We start from the raw sequence: 26,163 nt of genomic DNA, 5'->3' as shown, positions 1-26,163 counted from the left end.
ATGGGAACTGGACAGCACTGGACCTGAAGCTGGATCTAGAGATATGTAGAGCAGCGTTTTAGAAAGGACGTCTATCTCACATGTATTTTAGAACAGGATACATATGAGATAGATACCCATGTGCTCGAAACACCCAGCATGAACATCCATTTTACAAACTGAAGTGGCCAGAGCAAAACAAGGGACAAGGACATGCATGTGGCAGCAGAGGAACGCCCATCTTATAAAAAGGCCACACAGACATTCATGTGGAAAAATAGTCTGATGGTTAAAGCAGCCACCTGGAGGTTTTGTTTATTTATATGAATTTTGCTCACACCTCTTTCAGTAGTGGCTCAAGGTGAGCTACATTCAGGTACACTGGGTATTTCTCTGTCCCTGGAGGGCTCACAATCTAATTTTGTACCAGAGGCAATAGAGGGTTAAGTGACTTGCCCAAGATCACAAGGAGCAGCAGTGGGATTTGAAGTGGCCACCTCTCGATGTCAAGAGTAGTGCTCTAACCACTAGGTTACTCCTCCACTCTAGCTTTTTGCAATTTTTGTTTCTTTTTTTTTTTTTTTTCTTTAATTGTGAGCACACCTGGAACAGGAGAATACCTACTGTGACTTCATCTTTATTCAGTGGAGTATTACTCAACAGAGCACCTTTCTGTAACCTAGACATGACAAGTACAAGGCTAAATATGAGCATCCACCTTTTTAGACTTGTATGTCCCTCCCCCTTCTATAATCAGAGCTGGACGTCCATATTTTAGGCCCTCCCTAGTCCCACCCAAAAGACATCCAAACTGTGCCCCCTTACCATATCGGCATACTGCAGTATTAAGTGTCCATATCCTAACTTTATATAATTGGGATTTGGACATCCATTCAATATGGATGTCTAAATGTCAGATATCCAAAACAAGAAAAGAACTTCTAAAATAATCACCATAGTAACATTTAGGGAGTCATTTACTAGCAGTTGCAATACACTATCTGCCATAGGGTCCATACGAATTTATAGGATCGTGCAACAGATGGGGGAATTCTATAAATACCGCTCAAAAGTCGACACTGTAAGAAATTGGCAGTAAGCACTATCCTATAAAGGATGCTCACCCTTTTTAAAATAGCGCTTAGAGCGGATTCTCATGCCCAACTCTGGGTACCAGATTTATGCCAGCTGAAACCTGGTGTAGATCCTGGCATGCAAATTGGGCACGGATTCCCTATATTCTATAAAAGTACGCCCATGACCCACCTGTGCCCCTTCCATGACCATGCCCTTTTTTGGGTTGCACGCTATGGGATATTTGCACCCAGTGTTATAGAATACTGCACAGCCAGATGCACGCACAAATTCTAATTGGTGCTAGCATAAAGGGGAATTAAGTGTTTATAGACCTGGCTTAAATGGTCATGCCTAAATGTAAAACAAAGCAAATCAAAACACAAAAGCACCAAGAGCCTTAAAAAATGTAGATCAATCTTGTACATCAATGACCCGACACAGACCGTGTTTAGGCGCTCAGCACCTGCATCAGGGGTCATATGGTTTCAAAATTCCAATATAAACATACCTAGCGACACAGCTGAAGGCAAGAAAAAGGAACCTAATCCAAATGCTGTATAAAATCAAATGTCACATTGTCAACTGAATGTCCAAACATGACTCTGCCAAGTTTATTTATTTATGACATTTTTATTCCACATTAGCCTGAGAAAGAACTTGGGTTCAATGTGGCTTACGTGACACTTGATATGAGAACTTGCAGTATGAATTGTTTTGTAGTTCATTGTACTGCTATGGAGTTATGGCCTGTTTCACTAACACAGACTACTCAGTAATTACTGTGGATTCTTTTGGATTCATATTAGGCAAATGAGACCTTTATTAGAGGTTCTAAAATCTACTATGAGTAAAATATATACCATGATTAAGATATATACAATGATTAGCTATATACCAATATCTATAATCATTCTATCTATAATTAAACAAAACCTGTCTATAAACAATCATTAAATCACTAGTCTCTACATCTAAGCAATGCTAAGAGGTCCTAGACCAGGAAAAGAAGCAATAAAACACTTTATTATACATATGTCCATCACTGATCATTACATCATCCAGGCTCTTATCATCAGCTGGGGGGGGGCCCGTTCACAGCAAAAGCCAAGAGTTTCTTTGACCAGGAAATATGGTCAAAGAAACTCTTACGCACACACAAACTCCCAATTTCACTGAAAGAAACTCCCCTTTTTATTAGGCTTAGAACTCATGTTCAGAGCTAAGGAAAATTACAGAATGCGTGAGAATAGGTAAACCAGCCATACTGTGGGAATGTGGTCACATGTTTCCAAGTCCAGGTGGCCAATCTGAACTCAAAAACAGGCTCCACCTTTCCCTTTACATAACAAATTAGTTAGAGTTGTGTCTTATCTTCTACATTCCAACTTATTTTCACACAATCAAAGTTAAACAATCATTTTTAAACAGAATTACTTCTAATCACAAATACAGACCCCGAGTGCACTTGTTGGTCAAAGCAGATAGAGTTGAAAAGCATTCTCTAAAATTCTTTTTATTACACTCACATTCTTACAATTAGGGAAATGTAAGATGAGATATTCTCTGGATGATATAATGGCATTGAGAGATGGCAATTCAACGAGATTGTTCATGTATGATGGAGCTAAATGATACAGAATTTGGCAATAGTTTATTTTTATTTATTTATTATGACAATTGTATCCCGCATTATCCAAAACAGAGTTCAAGTTCAATGTGACTTACAATTCAATTATAAGCAAAAACTATCTCTGTTCCTAGAGGGTTCACAATCTTGGGTTTTGTACCTGAGGCAACGGAGGGTTAAGTGACTACAATACATTGTTCACTTTTCATAAAACAGACTTACTAATAGGAAAATGAAAATGTATCATGATGACATAACTTCTTACTTCACAATCACATGATTTGGTCAAAACCAATGTGTTCTATCCATTGCAAAAATCAGATTTTGCCATTTTGAAAAAAGTTGAATCTCTTCTACATTGCTCAAGGTTACTACTAAAAAGGGTTTGAGCAAAATACAACTGGTCCTATGTTTATTAAGTTATCCAGTATAGTAACTGCCAAAGAGGAAAAGGGAATCTTAACTTTGCACCTAACAGCATTTTCCTTTTTCTTTCTAGCTGAAGATGATGGATGGCAAGGCCTGGACGAAAATCTCCAGCATGTCCCTTTCTCCTCTGAATGTTACCCTGAGAATGAAATGGTGAAAAGGTCAAGAGAATTTTATGAGCTGCTCAACAAGAGAAGATCTGTCAGATTTATTAGTGATGACCCTGTTCCAAGAGAGGTCATTGATAATGTCATCAAAACAGCAGGTAAATTTGTATATATATATATATATATATATATATATATATATATATATATATATATATATATATTTTTTTTTTTTTTTTTTTTTTATTATGAGCATTACTCTTTTTTATCAAACCATGCTGAGCCTTTGGTTGATAAGGTATAATATTTCCCATGTTAATGTGACCAACAGGACAGTATACAGGAAGCACTTGGAAACAATCATTGCATCCTAGTTACTGTATATTGCGAAGCATTTTAAACACAGTAACCCAGTAAATGATGGCACACAAAGACCTTCATGGTACATCCAGTCTGCCCAACAAGGCAGCCAGAGCTGTACCCCACTGCTATTGCACTCATTCATGATTTAACGCCAGCATCACAACCAGGGCAGTTGGCAGTTTGTTATCATGCCTATGCAATATCACACCATCATGCCAATAGTCTGAAGGGTGGTTTTATTATTATGGCCTCAGCGCAACCACATTCATTATGATAACATTAAACCAAAAATCCAACCATATTGCTAACTAACAACATTTTACTCTCTAATTTCAACTTTAAGATATCTTCCCCTCACCCACAGAGATACATAACACCCATACTCATAGCAAGGTCAAAGGAATTTATTTTTTGTATAGTAACCAAAACCCTTTTTCAAAATACATTAAGTATTATAATTTGAGACCGAAAGGGCATGAAGATATCCCATTGAGATTATCACATGTCTGATGTGATTTGCTTACTTAATACCAGTGGCGTACCAAGGGTGGGGCAGTGGGGGCGGTCCGCCCCTGGTGCACACTGCAAGGGGGTACAGGGAGCAGTCATGTGGCTTTCAGCTCCATCAGTTCCCTGCTCCCTCCGACATTACTTCCTGTTCTGGGGCAGGGAACCGGCAGAGCCGACAGCCGTGCAACTTCTCCCTGCACCTCCATGCAGTAAGAACGTTGCGCTGGGGGGGGGGTGGAGGTGATGTGCCGGGGGGGGGGGGGTGATGCACCCCTTAAAGGGTTAGTAAAAACATCCAGTAAATACAAGAATAACATCTAGCTCCTTGTGCAGAACAGAACTAACAGAGGGAGGTACCATATTATATATCAAATCAGTTTGATGGGATCAATGAAATATTTCTTTTTTGTGCTCCTACGTGATTACATACAGTCAGTGAAAAGCGTGAAATGCAGTTCATCATGATTTAGCATTAGCTCTTAAAGTGCTTTGCCACATTATCAGTTGCATTGTTCTTTCTTCTTGCCCCTGAAATGTACTTGCTTTTTCTCCATCATTGGATAATTTCAGTTGTCATTATGTTTTTCTCTTTGCTTCACATCAACAGGAACTGCGCCAAGTGGGGCACACACAGAACCTTGGACGTTTGTGGTCGTGCAAGATCCAAAAGTAAAGCACGAGATTCGGGAGATTATTGAAGAGGAGGAAGAAATAAATTATAAGAAAAGAATGGGGGAGAAGTGGGTTAATGACCTGAAAAGACTGAGGTACAAAGCCATACGCAAGTAGTATAAACAAGACTGTTATGTTTTACCTGCTTGCTTGATTGATACAGTTCCTTTTCTGAGAAATACATCTTAATAATTAGAAATGGGCTGATTTGGGCTTGGTAATTTGTGATCCACAAATCTAATTTGGCATCAGATTTTGAATGTTGATTTGAATCTGGATAAAAATGGTCAGTAAGAAAACCGTTTTGGTAAAAAAGTGATTGCAACCCATATTAATTCTCCTGGATTGTGGTAAAGAAAGAGAGATGATGAAGCACATAATCCAATGTTCCTGCATCAGGAGTCTTGGTATCTATATACTTTGGGCACTATTTTGCAAATGGCACAAATATTATACCTCTCTATTTTTATATCATATTTTATTTCATATTTTTATATCATATCTTAATATCATATATCTTGTATTATTATGTTACATTATAGTTCATTCTTCTTAATGAATCTAATAATTGTAATTCTGTTAACTATGTAAGCCGCATTGTACCTGCTTCTGTGGGAAAGTACGGGGTACAAATGTAATAATATATATATATATAATTATTTATTTATTACATTTGTACCCTGTGCATTCCCGCTCATCGCAGGCATATGTTTTTATGCATTATATATACGTAGATAACAAGACTCCTGAAGCAGGCACATTGTTGCCGAAACACAGGACCATGTCGAGTCCATTGTATCTGTATTTTAACAATAAAGATCTTATACTGATCCACCTCTGGAGTCCTACTCACTTGGTTGACCTACATCCCTTGGATGGACTGTACTCCATAGGGTATCCTTCCTTGTTTTTCAAGTGGAAGCACATAATCCCCCAGATTCTATATATGGCGCGCTTCTGAGATGCACGTGCAAATAAATTGGATGATAAGCTCTGAAACATCAAAAATTGAGTGCTAACAGCTAACTATTGATGTTAATTCACACTCATTAATATTTGCGCATGCATCTGGATGCTTGCTATTCTTTAAGGCACGGTGCCTAACTCCTCCCATGGTGTGTATCTCAAAAGGAGGCATGGCCATGGGCATGTTGGGGGAATTCTGAAAAGTTGTGTGCAGAACTATAGAATACTGCCTAATTGAGCCTAACTTGGGTGTCAGCATTTACACTAGGTTTTAGCAGGCATAAGTTTGGCACCCAAAAGATAGGCGCAAGATCCATGCTGAATGCTATTCTATATAAAGCGTGTGCCCTTTATAGAATAGTGCTTAGTGCTAAATATATTCACCACCTAAGTTTTGGCACTGGTTATTGAATTCCCCCCAATAGGGGCAATTTCACAATCAGCCGGCCAGCCCCTCTATTATTCCTTTTGGTTCTAGACCCTTTGGCAGCAAAAATACGACAGGACTGCTATCTTAGGTGTATCCAGGATGGGGAGTTTGAAACATGTTTTAAGTATGATTGCTGATGATTATATGCTGTTATTTGTAAATCAAGCACCGGTGTATAAGTTCCTGGATCTGGTCCACCAATATGGCATGTTTTCAGGCCTCCAAGAAAAATGTGGCCATTAAGATGCGCTCCCGTTGAAGGAGAATGGAGTGGAGCCTTAGCATAGGGCTCTTCCTATTCTGTATATTACCCCTACTCTGAAATTTCTGGGTATTTTTCTGAATCTGTGTTTCTTGGAGATGCTCCAGCGCAATATTGTCCACAACATAGACAAGATTAGAAGCTTGTGTCAGAAATGGAATGATCCGCCTGTATCCCTAATGGACCTTGAAGCACTTGTTGAAATGGTCACGATGCCCAAAATATTATATCACCTCCAAGCACTACCTATATGGGTGAAGAGGAGGGAATGATTGACCCTTAGAACCATTTTTTGGAAATTCATTTGGAAAAATAGGATGACAAGAATTGGGTACCCTAAATTGATTTTGAATAAAATGCAGGGGTGGGGGTGGGGATGAATTTCCCTGATATTAGAGTTTATAATGTTGCTGCACTGTTGCGCTGGATCCTTGAGAAGATTACCAGAACTCAGAAATTATTTCTTTTGTAATTGGTGAGGTCCTGTTGCCAACCACATACCCCTATAAATTTAATTCATCAGGACCCTGTACGTCTGGGGGGTTTTCAAAGGTAAGATTCAATTCCGGAGGCCTCTACAGTTAGCTTAAAAGTGGTGGAGGAAAAGACAGGGGAAACCGTACAGGGTTTCTAGTTTTTTGAGCTTGGTGGGAAACCCTGATTTTTCTCTGGCATGAGTCCTTCTGTTTTTCAATTTGGGGAGCAACAGGGATGTTCCACATTTTATCAGATTCTCTGAGATGGAGGGGAGAGTTTACCTTCTTTTACCCAGCTTCAGCAGCGCTGGAATTTACCGCAACACCATAAGTGAGTGTATTTCCAGGCCAGACATTACTATGACAGTCTCACTCATAAATTTGGGGATAATTGGGGAACCTCTTCTATAGACATTAAATTTGCCCAAATACTGCCACTATTCAATCGTTTATCCATGTGGGGCAGGCTGCTGAAAAGCTTTCTGGATAACAGCAGTGTTCTCAGGCTTATGGAGGCTTTGCAGAAAGTCTTGGCACAAGATTTTGATGAATCCCAGTTTTTAGGGCTTTTTGCTGATGCATTTGCCATGCTGAAGTCTACGGACTTCCAGGAAACCCAGCTTAAAATACTGTGCGCATATCACTAAGGAGAGTGGGGCTTTTTTGAAGCTCTGGGACAGTGCTAATTGCAATAAGTATAAGATACAAGCTGGGTCCCTGATTCACTCCTTCTTGGATTGTCTGAAGCTCACTATTTGGATTCTTGCTCTGACATCATTGGAAACGATGATCCAGCAGGAGGTGACTTGTAATTATAGCGCATTGTTGCTGGGAAATCAGCAGGCTCTCATAGTGTTTCTTTACCTACTAGGAAGTTCTTAAGTATTGCTCTTGTGTTGATCAAAAACATTATCTTACAACTTTGGACAGTAAAAGATAGCTCTTCTGTCGAACTTTGGAGACAGAGAATGACGGAGGTGGCTTCTCATGAAATCAGAGCAGAATAGGGAAAGTCAAAAACTCCTGTTAGACTTAGGTATATCTGTTTATGGGAGCATTACATGACACGGCCATTTGACCAGGGATGACTTATGAAGGGTTGCCATGGGGAGCAACACCAAATTCTTTCTCTTTTCTTTTGTTTACTGTTTGTTTTTCTTGAGCGTTTGGCTCTGGTACTGTGTGAAAGAGTGGTTTGAGAGGGTTGATGGTGTGCATGTTGACCTTCCACTTGGCTGAGTGGTTGGACTGGTTTGTATGGTGCGTGTGCATGTGGGTATGGGGTACAGTCTAGTTCTCATGTTTTACAACAAAAAAGTGGCATGGAGGTGTACGCAGAATTTTCATTGTTGCTAACCAAGATGGGTTGTTATTGTATGGGGGATGTTATTGTCTTTTCCTAACCTGGACTTTGGACTCTATCTTCAAGAAAATCATCCGGCTGTTACATACTGAGGTTTTGTTGTTCTTGAACACTACTGCCTGGGGGGTCCAGTTGCTTTTCAATGTTTGAATCCTTTATATTCAGTTACTGTATGGTTTAATTATGCTGTGTATTGGCGTTGTCCACACATGAAAATAAAGATTAAAAAAAAAAAAAACAACAACTCTGTGAGCTGCTTCAGACATAAAAAGGATCAGACATTGCAAGTGTGTTTGCATTTACACAGCAACCAAAGATCAGACTCAGATCTAGAAATACTCCGGCCAATATTCAGCCAGTGGTAGTCAGTGTTTTCTTAAAAGCTGACCCTTGTTGGCTAGATTAGCCCTGGATATCCCATGCCGGGCCATGTCCAGGCACAGGCACTGAACATCGGGGCTAATTAAAAGGGCTCTCACTGCCAGAGCTTATGCGGGTCCTGGCCGATATTCAGCTGGGGCCCGCATAAGACATTTATTTGGGTCCCAGTACTGAATATCGCCAGGGTCCCACATAACTTTTTTTTTGTCTTTAGTCCCTGCAATCTTCCTCCCATACATCCTCCCCCTTCCCCCTGGAACATCCTCCCAACATCCCAGGCCAGATAGCTCCCCCCCAAGCCTACCTGATATCCATGGTGGTCCAGTAGGGGTGATGAGGGCAAGCGCGAAGCCCACTTGTTTCTGCCCCTTGTGGCTGCCAAAAAAATGGCTGCCATGTCCTCTTGCGGCAGCTTGCAATACTTCTGTAGTACCACAAGGCTGTCGTGAGAGGTCACGACAGCCATTTTCTTTTGGTAGTCACAAGGGGTAGGAGTGAGTGGGCTTCAGGTCTGACCCCATCGCCCCCACTGGAGCACCAAAGATATGAGGTAGGCCCAAGGGGCCTATCTGGACCTGGGAGGGTGGGCTTCTTGGGAGGATGTTCTGAGGGAAGGAGTTTTATACTCTCATAGGCTGAGAGGAGGGCTGCATTGGGGGCTGGAAGGGAGATTGCAAGGGCTGAAGATTTTTTTTTTTAAAGTTATGCTGATCCTGACAATATTCAGTGGCAGGACCCACAGAGCTAACCAGTCTATTTAAGACAATTTTTGAGCTGTCCTAACTTGACTGGGTTAGCTGTGCAGGTGCCAGCTGTTCTCCACTTTCAGCATGGACGATCAGAGATGATATTCAGTGGCACTGCCTAGTTTAGTGCCACTGAATATTGGCAGTTGGGTGGCTCAAAGCAATTTAAGTGGGCAGGAGCTTAAATCGCTTTGAATATCGGGCGCACTATTTTTTTTGTAACACTGTTCACATACACTTAATTTTAAATATTGTCCTCAGTAGTTTATCTCATAGTCTTGGTTATGAGAGGAAATCAAATTATTTGTTCTCTGTTCCCTAAATCAGTAGGATATCCAATCAAGCTGCAGAAGTGTCTTCTATGATTCTTCTTCTCTTATAGGACAAACTGGATCAAAGAATACTTAGATACTGCACCATATCTGATCCTTATCTTCAAGCAGGTGTATGGATTGCTTCCTGATAACAAAAAGAGGATCCATTATTACAATGAAATCAGCGTTTCCATTGCATGTGGCATACTCTTGGCTGCACTACAGGTACATTTTTCAGCATTGGGGGTGGGGTGCGGCGGGGAGAGGAACACAGAGGTGAAAGAAAACCAGCACAGGGCCTGTCAACTGACAAGTGTGACCACAGGCCTGATTGTGGCTCTGCATGGGGTTCCTATTAGTACAGTATCCTGTAGCAGGTGGGCTGCAGCTGAGTCTGTGAACATGCTGACTCACAAACCCTGTGTTGGCTTTTTTTTTTCTTCTCACTAGTGCTTACCTCAGCTTTGTAAACACCACTAAGAGTGTCCACACTTTTTCACTACAGGAAGTGGAGTTGATTTGGAGTCATTAGAGTATGTGTGAAGGGAGTTCTTAGAGTTGTATGTGGATGGAGAAGTAACAAGTTGCTGCCCCCCTTCCCAAGAAGCTAGATAGGAAAGGGATACTGTCTTTTGAAACAAAAAAACTTGAAGTGTTTTGCTATTGCACATTCTAAAGGACTAGCAACAAACAGAAAAATAGAGGCACAATCTAACAAAAAACTATAAAGTTATGAAAAAGAACAGTCTCAAGCCACATGTTAATACTCCTTGACACTGAAGCCTAACAGCAAGGGGGGCATTGGGGCTCAGTCATTGTAAACTTTGGGGTTTGCTAATGTCAGTGGGTGAGGGTAGGGTACTGTCTGCCTTGTGAAGGGGGGCCTTACACCTGGGGTTACTGTATGATGAAGGATGACTGAGGGGGGTGACAATATACATTACCACTGCCAGGAATAAAAACGCGTTTCTGGTCACAGTAACATGCATTAATGGCAAAACCAAAGGATTCACTGTAATGCTGTTTTGTGGATATCATATTCATGAGTGGGAGAGGTGGGGTGGGGGGGGGGGAACTAAAGTACATTAAAAAGACATACCAACGCTTATATTTTACATTCATCAGTCAGTAGGATCCTTTATTTAAACTAGCATACTTTTAGCTAAGGATATAATTTTCTGTAATTGCTGAGAGTGAAAAAAAAATCAATATAGAGAAACTATGCAAAGCATACACCAGGGCAAAAGGTTAGGAATCCTGCAAAAATCTCACTGTGACATTTTATTTTGCTGAAGATTGCTCTCTGCAGGGTATGTTTCTGTGGAGCTTATTCCCTTCCAGAAGTGGCAGCAAATGAAAGCCTTGAACAAAAGATGTGCTCTGTTGAAAACTGCAAGCCGACTGACTGGAAGGTTTTTCTTATTTATTTTCCTCCCAGTTTTGAAACATTAAACGAGACATACCAATAATTTGTACCACTATGCATGTCCATTTCCATACATCTTTTCATTATACTGGATGTCCACTAACTTTTATTAGCAACACTAGTACATCTTTTAATCTTCACCCCATTCTCTTTTTCAGTTCCCTTCATCCATGTACCATTTTTTATAATTTACCCAGCTTTATTGTACATCTCCCTTTCACAGATGGTAGGATCATTTTCACACCCCTTTCCGTCCCCTCCCTCCCTCCCCCCCCCCCTCTCCTTCAATCCATACTCCCTAGATAGTTCCCTCCCCCTCCTTCCCTGCCTACCCCTCTGTCCCGGAATGTATCCATATCCCCCTAAATTCCCTCAATCATTTGTTGAAGTCTTACCCAACCCCTTTTACGTCGAAGCTCTCCCTCCCTTCTATATACTGTTAATCGCTCCATTTGCCGAATCAGTCTCACTTTACTCCTCCAATCTCCTAAATTTGGGGGGTCTGTCGATTTCCAGCTGCGCGCAATGAGGCACTTAGCTGCTGCTAATCCCCACCGCATCATTTTACTCTCTTCCCATACATCTCTCTCATTACACATTCCCAATAAGCACTGTCGTGGCCCACACACCAGTGACGCTCCCATAGTTGGGGCCAGCACTTTCATCACTGCCTGCCAAAATATGACCACCCTCTCACATGTCCACCACACGTGTAGGAAGGTACCTTTCTGTTTTTTACATCTCCAGCACACCTCTGCCGCTCCTGGGTACATCTTTTTTAATCTCTCTCTGGAGTGTAATACCATCTGGTAAGTACTTTATACGCATTTTCCTGTATTAACGCACATACCGAGGCTTTTTGTACCTCCCCACATATATTGTCCCATTCCTGCTCTGTAAATTGATAGTGTAAATCCCTTTCCCAGGCTTCCTGGAATGGGTATTTTCTATCTTCATCCCCTTGTAGAAATCTGTATATTACCGATATGGGCTTTGGGACTTTCCCCAGTAGTGTCCACAGGTTTTCTAAACTTTCCGTTTCCCTTGGATATCCCTTTTTCCACCCCTCCTTATCCATAAAGTATTTTAACTGCATATACACAAATCCATCTCTCTCTGGGATCCCATATCGGGCACACACCTCCTCAGAACTCCTTATTCCACTCCCATGCAGCACATCCTGGAATTTCCTCACCCCCTCCTGCTCCCATCGTGCAAACACAACATTTTCCCTACCCGCCCCAAACTTGGGTTCCCACCTGATGGAGGCCATTGATGATACCCCTTCTTTCCATCCACACCGTTTCCATATCTTCCCCCACAGTTCTAATAAGTGCCTTAAATATGGGGTATGATCACCTTGTTACCCTTTCCCTGTTAACTCTGTCGTCCACAGCAGTGTTGTCAAGCTCCTTTGTGGCCAATATGACTGTTCTACCTGGACCGCCGGTTTCTCCATCCTCCTTTCCCAATCTAAAATCATTCTCATTTGGGCTCCCCAATAATACCACTCAAGATTTGGGACCGCTGTTCCCCCCCTCCCCACCTCACCCCATAAGATTCTTTGTGACAATCTCGGTTTCTTGCTTCCCCATATATAGTTCATTAAAGTGCTTTGTAGCTTCTTAATAAATGATTTTGGTACCGCTACGGGCAGTGCTTGAAATATGAACAGTATGCACGGAAGTACATTCATCTTAATCACCACCATTCTCCCTCCCCAGGACAGCCATTTATTTTTCCACCTTGACAGGTCATTTCTGATCTGTTCCTGTAAACGCCCATAGTTCAATTGAAATATCCTATCCAGATTCTCTGGTATCTGGATCCCCAAATATCTGATTTTTTGTGGTGACCATTTAAACTCATGCCTCTCCCGCACAAGGGACTCCTCCTCCTGCTGGGAACTTTTAATTTTGTTAACAAAGTATGCAGCAAAATCATTGCAGTTCAGTTATGACTGTGCAGGCTGGTTCTTTTGTGAGGGTTTCAGTAGGCTGAATACTATGCTGAAAGGTGCTTGGTTGAATTGGTAGCCTGTTCGATACACTGAGAGAAATACTGTTTTTTGGCTGCTGTTATTTGTTGTGGATTTGCCGTTTTTGCCTCATTTCTGTGCCTTGTGTCCACTAGAATGCCTTTTTGCACTAAAGATTTGTTGCAGAAGTAGAGCCTAACATTCAGCGACATATATAGAATTTTCCCCATATTGCATATACATGTTAAAAAACAATTTCAGAAAGCTGTTATTGACTCATGGAAATCCTCACTATGTAGATTTTAAGAGGACATGATTTGAGTGGGGTTAGCATGGGACTAAAATCTACACATGTATTCCTCATTTCACAAAGGGAATACACATATACAGTGAGACAGTTCCATGTTGGCCTTTACCCTGCTCAGCAGCATATATAGGGGTCCTTTTACTAAGGCACACTAACGTATTTAGCATATGATAAATGATAAGACACCCATAGGAATATAATGGATGTCTTATCATTTAGGGGTCCTTTTACAAAGGCGCTTTAGCATTTTTTAGTGCACGCTAAAAATAAGCACGCACTAAACAGAGTTGCCCATATATTTCTATGGGCATCACTAGCATTTACTACGCTCTGATTAGCGTGCCCTAAAACTGCTAGCGCACATTTGTAAAAGACCCCCCCCCCCATTGCGTACTAATTGGTAGCACGCGCTAAATCTGTTAGTGCACCTTAATAAAAGGACCCCATAGGTTTTTAAAATGTGCTTATTTCAGTCAGGGCTTTATTCGAGGGATTAGGGGAGTCATTTTTTCTTAATTCCAGATAGTTTATTTCCACATCCAAAACAAACCATGTTAAAATTGCAGCCTTAGTACTTAATTGGCAGCACTAACATGTAAAATGGGGCAACTACACATGGAAACTGCCAGGTCTATACTGTATATTGTAAAATGGCTGCTCCCACTGCATGTGCCAGCACATGCATGTACACTCTTGTGTGTGTTTTAGAAAAGGCTCTTAATCGGCAGATCCTTTTCTATAGTTACAATCACAGTTTATTCTTATAGTACGCAATAACCACCAAGTTCTACGCGGATTACAGAATCAAGAAGTCCAGACAATTTCCAGAGAATTACGACTTACAATAAGCTCCATACAACAATTAACATAAGAGAAATTTCTTACATAAAAATGTTTTAAAAAACTTCCTAAATTGACCATAGTGAGTTAAAATTCTTAGCTGGACTGGCAAATTATTCCATACTCGAGCTGCTAAAAATGAAAAGCTAGCAGAGAATACTGACTTTAAACAGACATTCTTTGGGCTTGGATATTATAACAATAAAGGGTTCCTAGAATCCCCAGATCTACCAGCTGTTGGAAATCCTATTACATCAAACATATAGAGCGGAGCATTACCATATAAAATATTATAGATCATCACACAAAGTTTAAATTCTAAAATACCAGCGGTACTGAGCACATTCTGACCTGGACTTCTCAATTCCGATTTCAATGTTCTATGTAAATTGGAGCTTTATATCAACTGACTAACCTTTTTCTTCATGTTTATTCACACCATTAAGAAATATAGCAGATTGGTGAGTCAAGACTTCCCTTGCCTAAAGGACTGCTCCAGTTTAGCAGTGATGAATGTATGATTCAGAGCACAAGCAGTAATAGCATACACTGTACCACGTATATCAATGCTTCCTAATCTTGTTTTGATTGTGACCCTATGATTGCAGCCAAATAAAACTGTGTGACCCTCACCCCAGAGGTGCAGAATAAATGATGCACCCATGGAGAGCCCACCTAGGTCATGACCCCAGACATAGGGTTTGTTACACCATTTGGAGTCCTGACCCACAGTTTGAGAAACTCTGTCTTATATTAAATGCAGATAGTTCCATGACAAGAAAGGTTATGCAAGGTAAACAACATCACATAAGCACAATAGTTGTTCATCAGATAAAGAATGCAATCTGAGATTATGTTATAATATATATGACAAATGTGTTTGTTGCACTTTTTTTTTTAATTTAAGATTGTTTTTATTCAACATTTCAATAAAGAAAATCATACAATACACTTAACTGCAGCCACAAGGCTACCAACTCTCCAAAATTCCTCAAACTCATCTGTAATACTTAATCAACATTGTACTTTTCCCCCTACCCAACCCTTCCACCCCCTCCCACCCCTCCTCCTCCCACTATCCTCCCGTTCATGGCTGCCCCCCCCCCCCCCCGAATGTGATGTGGTTTTTGCATGTATTAATGCCTCAACTTTCTCTCTTCCTTCCCCCCCCCCCTTCTTCTCACAGAATGTGGGCCTGGTTACTGTGACCTCAACTCCCCTGAATTGCGGCCCTCGCCTGAGAGTGCTTCTCCAGCGCCCCATTAATGAAAAGCTACTCATGCTGCTCCCCGTTGGATATCCCAGCAAGGACGCCACTGTGCCAGATTTGAAACGGAAACCGCTAGATGAAATTAGGGTGGCGATCTGAAACACTGACAGATATTTTTCAGAAAACTCAACGAAAGGCCACATCGTGCAGCGTGCTATTCTTTTTTTCTTTGATTTACAATAAACTTGTTTCTATAGTATTTGTTAGGTTTTCTTTTTCTTTTTTTTAGTCTTTTGCTTGATTTTAGTATCGCCCTCTTGGTTTTTGCTCTACTGTTGACATTCATGGATAACAATATAAGCAGTAAAATGTGACGAGAAAGCAATGAGTCAAGCCTTTCCACTAAACCATAGCAGACGACATGTCAAGGAGTGATTTATAGTGCTTATAAGACAGTCCACCTTAGAATATTCTACATTTCTATTTTATCAGCATTAAGGACGCTAGTTTTTAAGTTGACTGCATTGCAGTAACCTTCACAGCCAGCAGGCAGGTCTGATTTTCAGGCTATTCATATTATTTAGAAAAGCCATGGGGCTAACTTCCTCCACCTGAGGAACAAGTTGGCTGATAAAATTTAAATACTGGAGGGAAGAAGGATTTAAAAAGCGAAGATTTATCCCAGTATCTACTGAAGCTAGTGAAGCAAATTTTTTTTATCTAAACCTTTATTTCAGGGTTCTCAACCCAGTCCTCAGGACACACCCAGCCAGTCAGGTTTTCAGGATATCTATAATATATATGCTTGAGATAGATTTGCCTGCAATAGAGGTAGTGCATGCAAATGTATCTCATGAATATTCATTGTGGGTATTCAGCAAGCCTCACTGGCTTGATGTGTCTCAAGGTCTGGGTTGAGAACCCCTGCTTTATATGCATAGATTTGTTCTGAATACCAGACTGATTTTCAGATTTTATGTTGTTTTGTTCCTGAGTTCCAGGGCCGCCGAGAGGGGGGGACAGGGGGACAAAATGGCCCGGGCCTCCAAAGGGGGGCCTGGCGCCGTGGTCTCTCTCCTCCTGCTCCCAGGCCGCCGGCACTGCAGTCACCGGTCTCACCTGCCTGCTCTCGGCTCCATCGACAGCCCCTCTCCGTCTACTACCGGGCCCCCTGCATTCAAATCGGCAGTGCCTCACCTCCGTGTGAAAGCGCAGATCGCCTCCCTTCGGGCCTTCTCTCACTGTGTTCCGCCTCGTCTGATGTAACTGCCTGTTTCCGCGAGGGCGGGACACAGGGAGGGCCCGAAGGGAGGTGATCTGCCGCTTTCACACGGAGGTGAGGCACTGCCGATTTGAATGCAGGGGGCCCGGTGGTGGACGGAGGGGGGGCTGTCGACGGGGCTGGGGGGTGGATGGGTGGAGACTGGGGACTGCGGCGCTGGTGGCCTGAGAGCAGGAGAGGGAGGCGACAGTTGTAGCAATTGGGAGGGAGGGCTTGCCCAGGGCCCAGCTCAGTCTCTCGGCAGCCCTGCTGAGTTCCTGTATTCTTATTGTGTTCTGGTATTGCCTCTGTTCCTGAGTGTGTTGTCCTGGTTTTTCCTATTTTGTTTCTGTTCATGGGTGGGGTAACATGCAGAGAAGTGGATCTTGAGGAAGGCCGTCAGTAAGCCTAGGGAGGGGGGCTTTTTATAAACTTTGTCCATGCTCTAAAATGGATTCCTGCATGTGTTAAGCTGTGGTACCTGCAAATTTTACCACTGCTTAGTAAAAGGATCCCTAAGTTAACTAACATTCTGATAATGGAAGTTTTGCCACATAACAATCTGGACTGACGCCTATGGGTGGCGGGGAGTGTTTTCATAGATAACATGGGCATCTCTAGCATTAAGCACGTGCTAATCATTAGCACATGCTAAAAACACTACCGTGCCTTTGTAAAAGACCCCCTTAGCGTATGCTAAATGTTAAGATGCCCATAGGTATAAAATGGGCTTCTTAACACTTAAGGCCAGATGCACTAACCTTAAAGAGCCCTTAATGAGCCATTAACAAGCAAGTAGTAAACCCTGGCATGCACTAAACACTTCCCCCCCCCCCCCCCCCCCCCGAGGTCAGTAGCAGCTAACGAAAACGGAATGCAGATGAGCAAATCATGTAGAAACCCTATTGTAATGAGATGCACACTAAATCCATTAGCACACCTTAGTAAAAGGACCCCTTAGTTAATTCATAATTTGTGTTCAAAGTGTCCTCTTTCAACTTTGGCACATTCACTGACTAAACACCATCCCCCTGATATTTAGCCAGCAGCAGGCAGCACAGTTAGCTGCCAGTGCTGACTCTGAATACATTCAGTGCCAAAAATCCAGTTTCAGTTTTGGCCCTGGCAACTTAGCTGGCTAAGGGGCCCTTTTACTAAGGTGCATAGTTGCCTACGTGTGTCCAACACGTGTCAATTTGGACCTACCGCCCGGCTACCATGAGCCCCAGGTGGTAATTTCATTTTTTACATGTGTCCAATACGTGTGGCAGAAAATATTTTTTATTTTCTACTGCTTGGCACTAACTTGGCGGTAGTCGGCAGTGTATGCGCGCTGACGATTACCGCCCGGTTAATGCGTGAGACTTTACCGCTAAGTCAATGGGTGGCGGTAAGGTCTCAGGCCCAAAATAGACTTGCGCCAATTTTTATTTTGATGAACGTCCATTTTCGGCCAGAAAACAAAAGGCCTTTTTTGCAGGTGCGCTGAAAAATGAACCTGCGCATGTCCAATACACGCATCTACTCCAGCACAGGCCACTTTTCGGTGCACCTTAGTAAAAGGACCCCTAAGCGAATATTCAGCACTAGCCAGTTAAGTTAATAGCAGTTAAAGGCCTGCTATTAAAGTGGCCTATCTTAACTTCTCAACTTAGTTGGTTTAGCACTGAATAGTCACGCAACATAGCCGGTTAGCGGCTAGCCGCTAAGCGCTAATATTCAGTGGAGATCTCACACTTAATATTAGTGCTTAGCTGGCGCTGTTCCTGGCTGGTTAAGTAGCACTGAATATCAGGCCCCATTTTCCTAAAACAGATTTTAATGGTCACTTCCTGAATGATGTCATTTTGAAAACAGGAATCATCCAGTTTTAATAGCATCTTGCAGTAACATCAGTAATAGTAATCATTTTTTAATAATAGTGCATTTGTTTTGGGGTTATTTAGATCAATATTGGAGGCCCCATTTTTCTGGACACCGTGTATAATGTACGTCTACATATACCCCATTCTGTCCCTGCTCCATCCCATGGTAATCAGTTAGCACAGGATTTTTAGTGTGCTGGCTGTTTCTGCACATGATATATCCAATAGAATGGACAGTGTTATTTTATAATATGCAGGGACATATAAAATGAAACCAATTCAGTCCCGTGCATCTAATCACCTAAGTATTATGGAAGCCAATGTGATTAATGATATTTTGAGTATTTTGCTGGACTGTGCTTAAATGCCACAACTACAAACATTTTTGAAACAAGTGGAATTTTTCTTTTTTTAATCTTCAAAAAAATGTGGATCGATGATGATTTGCACATTGGTGCTCTGTGAACGTTATATAAGCAGCATTGATGCAATTAATTCTGATGATCTTCTTTATAAGAATATTAAGTAGAGGAGTGTGGTAGCCCTGTGACTAACATGAAAAAACACAAACAACAGTCACTTATATACACTGTCAGCTAGCACATTTGCTTATTTCCGATCTGACGAAGAAGGGCAGCCTTCGAAAGCTAATCAAGAAATGTATTAAGTTATGTCCAATAAAAAAAGGTATCATCTTATTTTCTTTTCCATGTTTTATTTTGTTTCATTTCTATTGATAACTATAAGAATATTGAAATTGTCATAAAGAAAAGTTTAGTGAGTGTGACAAAAGAGCCCATGTTATACCGCCTACTCTGCCAGTAGATGATACTTAGATGATTAGGTGCCGGGGACTGAATTGGTTTCATTCTGCACATGGTATATGGCATATTATAATGTGCCTGGGCTAGGTACCATAAAACACTTGCAGCATTGAATTTTCTGCTTTTGAGCAACTTAAAAATGTAATTTAACCACTATACGATACTCACAGAGTTATCTGGTATCCTAGACTGAGATTAAGCTATATGATTTCCCGAGAGTTTTGGACAATTCTGTTTCTGCAACTTGATTATATAAAATGTAAGCCGCATTGAGCCTGCCATGAGTGGGAAAGCGCGGGGTACAAATGTAACAAAAAAAAATTGCAATCTATTTGCATAAGACTACAGCATGACAAGTCTTCACTTCAGTCATGCCAGGGTACAAACTATCATGACTCTGAATACCCTGATTCAAGTGTTCTATCTGTTCTCATCGTTTGCTGAATGCTGCAAAAGGCTACAGCATATAAACAATAACAGTAACCTTACAAAATAATTAGGCAATGATAAACTGCATATAGAGCAAAGCTGCAGAGCTCCCTGCCATGTTTGCTTGCTTCAGCTCCCCAGTTTACTGCCTGACAATGATGTATTCCTCTACGACCTGAAGCCTGTGTTTGCAAAAATGTGATGGCCCTGGCAGTCTGCAAAAGTACACCTCACCTAGCTCAACCTGTGCAGACTGAGTCAGTCTTGGTTTTGCTGCAATTTTATGCATGAAGAAAAAAGATGTAATTCCTCTCCTAGGGAAATCAGAAACTAAAATTCCATGTATAACATAGTAACATAGTAACTGACGGAGGAAAAAGACCTGCACGTCCATCCAGTCTGCCCAACAAGGTAAACTCATATGTGCTACTTTTTGTGTATACCTTACCTTGATTTGTACCTGTCCTTTTCAGGGCGCAGACCGTGTAAGTCTGCCCAGCACTATCCCCGCCTTCCAACCAACAGCCCCGCCTCCCGCCACTGGCTCTGGCACAGACCGTATAAGTCTGCCCAGTACTATCCCCGCCTCCCGCCACCGGCTCTGCCACCCAATCTCGGCTAAGCTCCTTAGGATCCATTCCTTCTGAACAGGATTCCTTTATGTTCATCCCACGCGTGTTTGAATTCTGTTACCGTTTTCATTTCCACCACCTCCCGCGGGAGGGCATTCCAAGCATCCACTACTCTCTCCGTGAAAAAATTCTTCCTGACATTTTTCTTGAGTCTGCCCCCTTCAATCTCATTTCATGTCCTCTTGTTCTACTGCCTTCGCACCTCCGGAAAAGGTTCGTTTGCGGATTAATACTTTTCAAATATTTGAATGTCTGTATCATATCACCCCTGTTTCTCCTTCCTTCCAGAGTATACATGTTCAGGTCATCAAGTCTCTCCTCATACGTCTTATAACGCAAATCCCTTTCCTTTCTAGTTGTGGTAGAGGTTAAGGGGTCCACTTTCAGAGGCTACAGTAAGAGCACAGCCTGTAGTGTAGTGTTTTTTGCCCTTATTTTATTTATTTATTTATTTATTGCATTTGTATCCCATATATTTGCAGGCTTTATGTGGCTAACATTGCTCCGTCATGGTATCACCATGACTGAATAAACATATACAATTAGTAATTATATAAGAAACATGGGAAATATAGTATATAAAAGTAACATATATAGAGAGAACATTAATGGAATAACAGATGAAAACGGTACTTATATGGAAACCTGACCCCTACTGGTAGTAAATACAACTGTGGATAAAAAATAAAAATGAAAAATAACATGAAATATCACAACAATATGTGTAAAACGTGATGTGCTCCGAATTCAAATGTGACTAACATGAAAAATCACAAACAACAGTCACTAGCATCTATCATTGCACATCAAAGTTCAATCCCAACTCATTTAACAATGTCCAAATGTTGCCATGTATGTGATGGCATCATCAACAAGATTTCATTTCAAAACACGTTGGGAAAATTTATCTGTTAAGGTGCTGTTGATCCGCTGATAAATCGTTGCGATCTCACTGTGACCTCGCCATTTCAAAATGTTGTCATCCACAGCGTATTCCATTAGATATACGCTGGACTACTTTTACTATTCAATAAACATCCACATGCCCAACCAGGATTCAGGTTTCACCACTATAAAGAGGCTTCTTCAGGGGAAAACACTAAAAAACAAACAAACAATGCAATTCATCTCTTAATCAAAATAAAACTTTCTCTAAAAACTTCAATGATTTACAGATTGTCACGCTCTTTTCTCCAGAGTTTTTTTCACTCTGTGCTTGGTTTTGGAGGTTATATTGAAACCGATGATGACGAGTCTGTTAAGGGGTAGACCAACTCTGTAGGCACCCTAGACTCTTGAGGTTTCCGTTGTTTAAATTGTATTAATTTGCTACAAAGTTGAAGTTTTTTGTCTATAACATAGTAGTAAGAGCATGTTTTATATAGTACCTATAATAAAGCATAAACTTTGTGTTCCCTTTTATCACGCTGTATGGCTCCATTTACTAGGGCTCTGTGCCTAGGCCCTCATTCACGCTACCACATTCATCTCATTGACTGGGCCTACTTTCAGTGCAGAAATCTAGGAACTGAATTCGTTACTGAGCATTCAGTTGGTTAGTATCCTTAAAACATTTAGTATTTGCTAAATTAATTTAACAAATATTGGCAGTGCATTTTATCAGTATAGTGTGTGTTGAATCAATTTAGCATTCATCAAAGATTCCCTATTAAGACAAATGTATGGAACTGACTGAAAAACTATCCAAAACTTGTGGAAAAATTCACAAGAGAGAAAACAAATGAAATCTAATCACATTTTTTATGCCTGTGCATATCCTTCGTGAAATCTCTGGTTTCAATCTGAGACATTTTATGAGCCAGCAATTCATTTTAACTATCTGGAGTTTAAACATCAAGAGTTTTTTTTTTTTTTAATCTGTGATTTTGGATTAGGTCTGCGTCACAAGTTTTGATAGCAGTGGCACTTGGCTATGCATAACATCAGCCCGTGCATGTCACCCTGAACTGCTCACTAATGAGAAATGATCAGGAATTCCATTTCCATCAGTTACATCTTGATAACCACTAGATGGCACTATGCAATTACAATATCACAGCTTTAAATTGTTACACTGCAATGTCGGTTAAAATTGTTTTCAGTCAGATTTATTTACTGTTCAGCAGCTCTGAAATTTTACAGCACATGTTGATCATCAGATATTTATGCTTTCATTAGCTGACAAATGAAACATCATTTCTAAAGATAAATTCTTAAGAAAGTGCAAATGTTCTTCTAGATCCTTGTCCCACTGCCCTAAGTATGCACACTAAAAACAGGGGTGGTACAAGGTTCTAGGTGCCCTATATTGCTTCATATTTTAGTATACCTCCCAAACCACTGGCCAAATTAAGTGCTGATTATGCTTCTTTTCCCTCAGCCCCACTGATGGTATTTGATATACCCAGTCAGCTGCTGAAACCTCCACTACTGCTAACACACCTGCACAGAACACAGGTGCCCAATTGCAGGGGCTCTCTGAGCCACTTCAGATTCATAGTCACTGTAGCAATGTGCCCATAGGAACATATGAATTGCCATTCTGGGTCAGACCAGACCATCAAGCCCAGTATCCTGTAATTTTACCGTAATGAAATTGCTTCAATTGCTGTTACTCCCATTTCTAAAAATATAGAAGGCAATCTCAATTAAATTGAAATTTTTAGACCAGTTGCAAGTATTCCTTGGATAGCGAAACTCCTTGAGTTCATGGTGAACTATCAATTCTCACTTTTTTAAAGAAGAATCTACATATTTATATTCCTCACAGCATGGAGACAATGCTTATAGCGCTTTTAACAGAAATAAAGCGATACATAGCCTTGGGTAAGGAAGCTGTTCTATTACAATTTGATATTTTGGCGGCGTTTGACGCTGTGGATCATGATTTGCTGATTTTTAGATTGGGTGAAATGGATATTGGGGGGGATCAGTTTTTAAATGATTTTCATCCTTCTTGGGAAATAGATGGATAGCCATTTATGGGACATTTAACCGGTCAGCTGCCGATCCTGGCCAGTTAAATGCTTTTGAATATCGGGGGGGGGGGGGGGGAGACAATATTGTATACAGATGACATTTTGTTTTGTGCCCTGTTCAAGATTCTTTGGGGAATACTTTTTCATTACTAAGGCATTATGGGGCCCTTTTACTAGGGTGTGTAGGCACCTACGCACAAACGACGTGCATTAATTTGGAACTCCCGCATGCCCCGAGCAGTAATTTCATTTTTTACACGCATCAGAAAATATTTTTTATTTTCTACAGTGCGGCGCTAACCAGGCAGTAATCGGCAGTGGCGCGCTGACAATTACTGTCCAGTTAACGCATGAGACCTTACAGCTAAGTGAATGGGTGGCGGCAAGGTCTCAGGCCCAAAATGGATGCGTGCCAATTTTTATTTTGCCACGCATCTCTTTTCGGCCAAAAAAAAAGGCCTTTACTTCAGGCGTGAGGAAAAATGGAACTGCGAACATCCAAAATACGCGCCTTCACTAGCGCAGGCCATTTTACAGCGCACCTTAGTAAAAGGACCCCTATATAAAAATAGTAAAAGATTGTGTTTCAGCTAACTTTCTTAAACTTAATACACAGAAAACAAAGTTAGTATGGTTTGCTGACCAGCAGAAGGTCTCTTCTGAAATAATAAATCTTTCCTCAGGTATTTCTTTAAAACTTGATAATAAATCAAAAGTACTTGGTATAGTTTTAGATTCTAAACTATTTTATGAACACCGGATTAATGCTTTGGTAAGGAAATTCTTTTTTCATCAAAGGAAATTGAAAGCTATTAGGGCATCCTTAAGCCCTGGTGGATTTTGAACAATAGCACAGTCAATTTTGCTTCCATTATTGGATTATTGCAATTCTCTATATTGTGGCATAAATAAAACAACAAATGCAGCGACTTCAACTTCTGCAGTCTACAGCTGCTAGAGTAATCTTTGGATCAGGCAGGTTTTGTGACGTTAGCCCCCTGTTGAATGACTTACATTGCTAAGATTAGAACCTCAAATTCAATTTAAAATAACCTGTCAGGTCTATAAATGTATTTATGGTGCTAATTCAGTTATGGTAGGAAACTTGCTTATAGTCCCAAGTCATAAAGGGCATGTAAGGAGTTCTAAAAATCTGTCTCTCATTGTTTCTTCTGTAAAAAAAAAAAACAACATGTGATTGAAGTCTGTTTGGGAACATTCTTTTGCCTTCCAAGCCACAAAAATATGGAATAGTTTACCTACAGCAGTTCGCTTAACAGTTCTTTTCGAACAGTCTTAAAAGCTTATTTATTTGTTTCTTAATGTTATGTTTTATAAAAATGACTTAGATGGATATTTTTTATTAAGATTAGATTATTGATTTTAATGTAATTCTATCTGGTTGGAATATCTCTTTGCTCTGTGATCTGCTTTGAATCACAAGTTAAAAGCAGAAGAGAATAGTTTCAAACACTGGCCAATCCAAGTCACAAGTACCTGCAAGGTCCCAAAAGAGTAAAAACAGATTTTATGCTACTTATCCCAGGGAAAATCAGTGCATTTTCCCAAGTCCATCTTAATAATGGCTTATGCACATTTTTTGTAGGTATTTTTCCAAACCTTTTCAAACCCTGCTACGCTAACATCTTTTACCACATTCTCTGGCAACAAATTCAAGAGTTTAATTACATGTTGAATGAAAGAAATATTTTCTCTTATTTGTTTTAAATTTGCTACTTAGTAGCTTCATTGCGTGCCCCCTAGTTCTTGTATTTTTGGAAAGATTAAAACAAGCGATTCACTTCTACCCATTCCACTACTACTACTACTTATCATTTCTATAGCGCTACTAGACATATGCAGCGCTCCACTCATTATTTTATATACTTCTATCAGCTGAGAAGAGACCCCAGCTGTTTCTTCTCCAAGCTGAACAGCCCTAACCTTTTTAGCCTTTCCTCATAGGGAAGTCATCCCATTCCCTTTATCAATTTTTGTCGCCCTTCTCTGTACCTTATCTAATTCCACATCTTTTTTGAGATATGGTGACCAAAATTGCACACAATATTTGATGTATGGTCGTATCATGGAGTGATACAAAGGCATTATCATATTCTCAGTTTTGTTCTCCATTCCTTTCTTAGGGCCCTGTTTACTAAGGTGCACTAGAGGCACGTTAGCGTTTTTAGTGCATGCTAAAAATTAGCGCGTGCTAACTATGTAGATGCCTATAGGAATATTATGGGCATCTAAACGGTTAGTACACGCTAAAAACGCTAACATGCCTCTAGCGCACCTTAGTAAACAGGGCCCTTAGTAATTCCTAATATTCTATTCACTTTCTTAGCCGCTGCTTCTTCTCCTTCTGTCTCGCTGCACCCTACGCCTGGAATAAACTTCCTGAGCCCCTACGTCTTGCCCCATCCTTGACCATCTTTAAATCTAGTTTGAAAGCCCACCTCTTTAACATTGCTTTTGACTTGTAACCACTTGTAACCTCTTGCTTCTACCTACATTCTTCTCCTCTTTCCTCTACACATTAATTGATTTGCTTGCTTTATTATTATTATTTGTCTATTAGATTGTAAGCTCTTTGAGCAGGGACTGTCTTTCTTCTATGTTTGTGCAGCGCTGCGTACGCTTTGTAGTGCTATATAAATGCTAAATAGTAGTAGTAGTAGTAGTAGTTCAACATATCATCAACAACAACA

The 26,163-nt window shown here is 40.8% G+C and overlaps 1 protein-coding gene across 1 annotated transcript in view; it reads left to right on the top strand.

Moving 5' to 3' along the window:
* The window catches only part of IYD (iodotyrosine deiodinase), a 30,024-nt gene extending 14,302 nt beyond the window's left edge, over nucleotides 1-15,722 (top strand). The window contains exons 2-5 of the mRNA XM_030195511.1: nucleotides 3,183-3,377; nucleotides 4,700-4,859; nucleotides 9,771-9,927; nucleotides 15,440-15,722. Coding sequence (XP_030051371.1) covers nucleotides 3,183-3,377; nucleotides 4,700-4,859; nucleotides 9,771-9,927; nucleotides 15,440-15,622 — 695 coding nt within the window. The 3' untranslated portion in view covers nucleotides 15,623-15,722. The remainder of the gene's footprint in view (nucleotides 1-3,182; nucleotides 3,378-4,699; nucleotides 4,860-9,770; nucleotides 9,928-15,439) is intronic.
* The last annotated feature ends 10,441 nt before the right edge of the window (nucleotides 15,723-26,163 follow it).

Source organism: Microcaecilia unicolor, chromosome 3 (genome assembly GCF_901765095.1).
Source record: "Microcaecilia unicolor chromosome 3, aMicUni1.1, whole genome shotgun sequence".
Classification (NCBI taxonomy): Eukaryota; Metazoa; Chordata; class Amphibia; order Gymnophiona; family Siphonopidae; genus Microcaecilia; species Microcaecilia unicolor.
The sequence above is the reverse complement of the archived record's forward strand: the minus strand, read 5'-3'. Positions and strand labels throughout refer to the sequence as shown.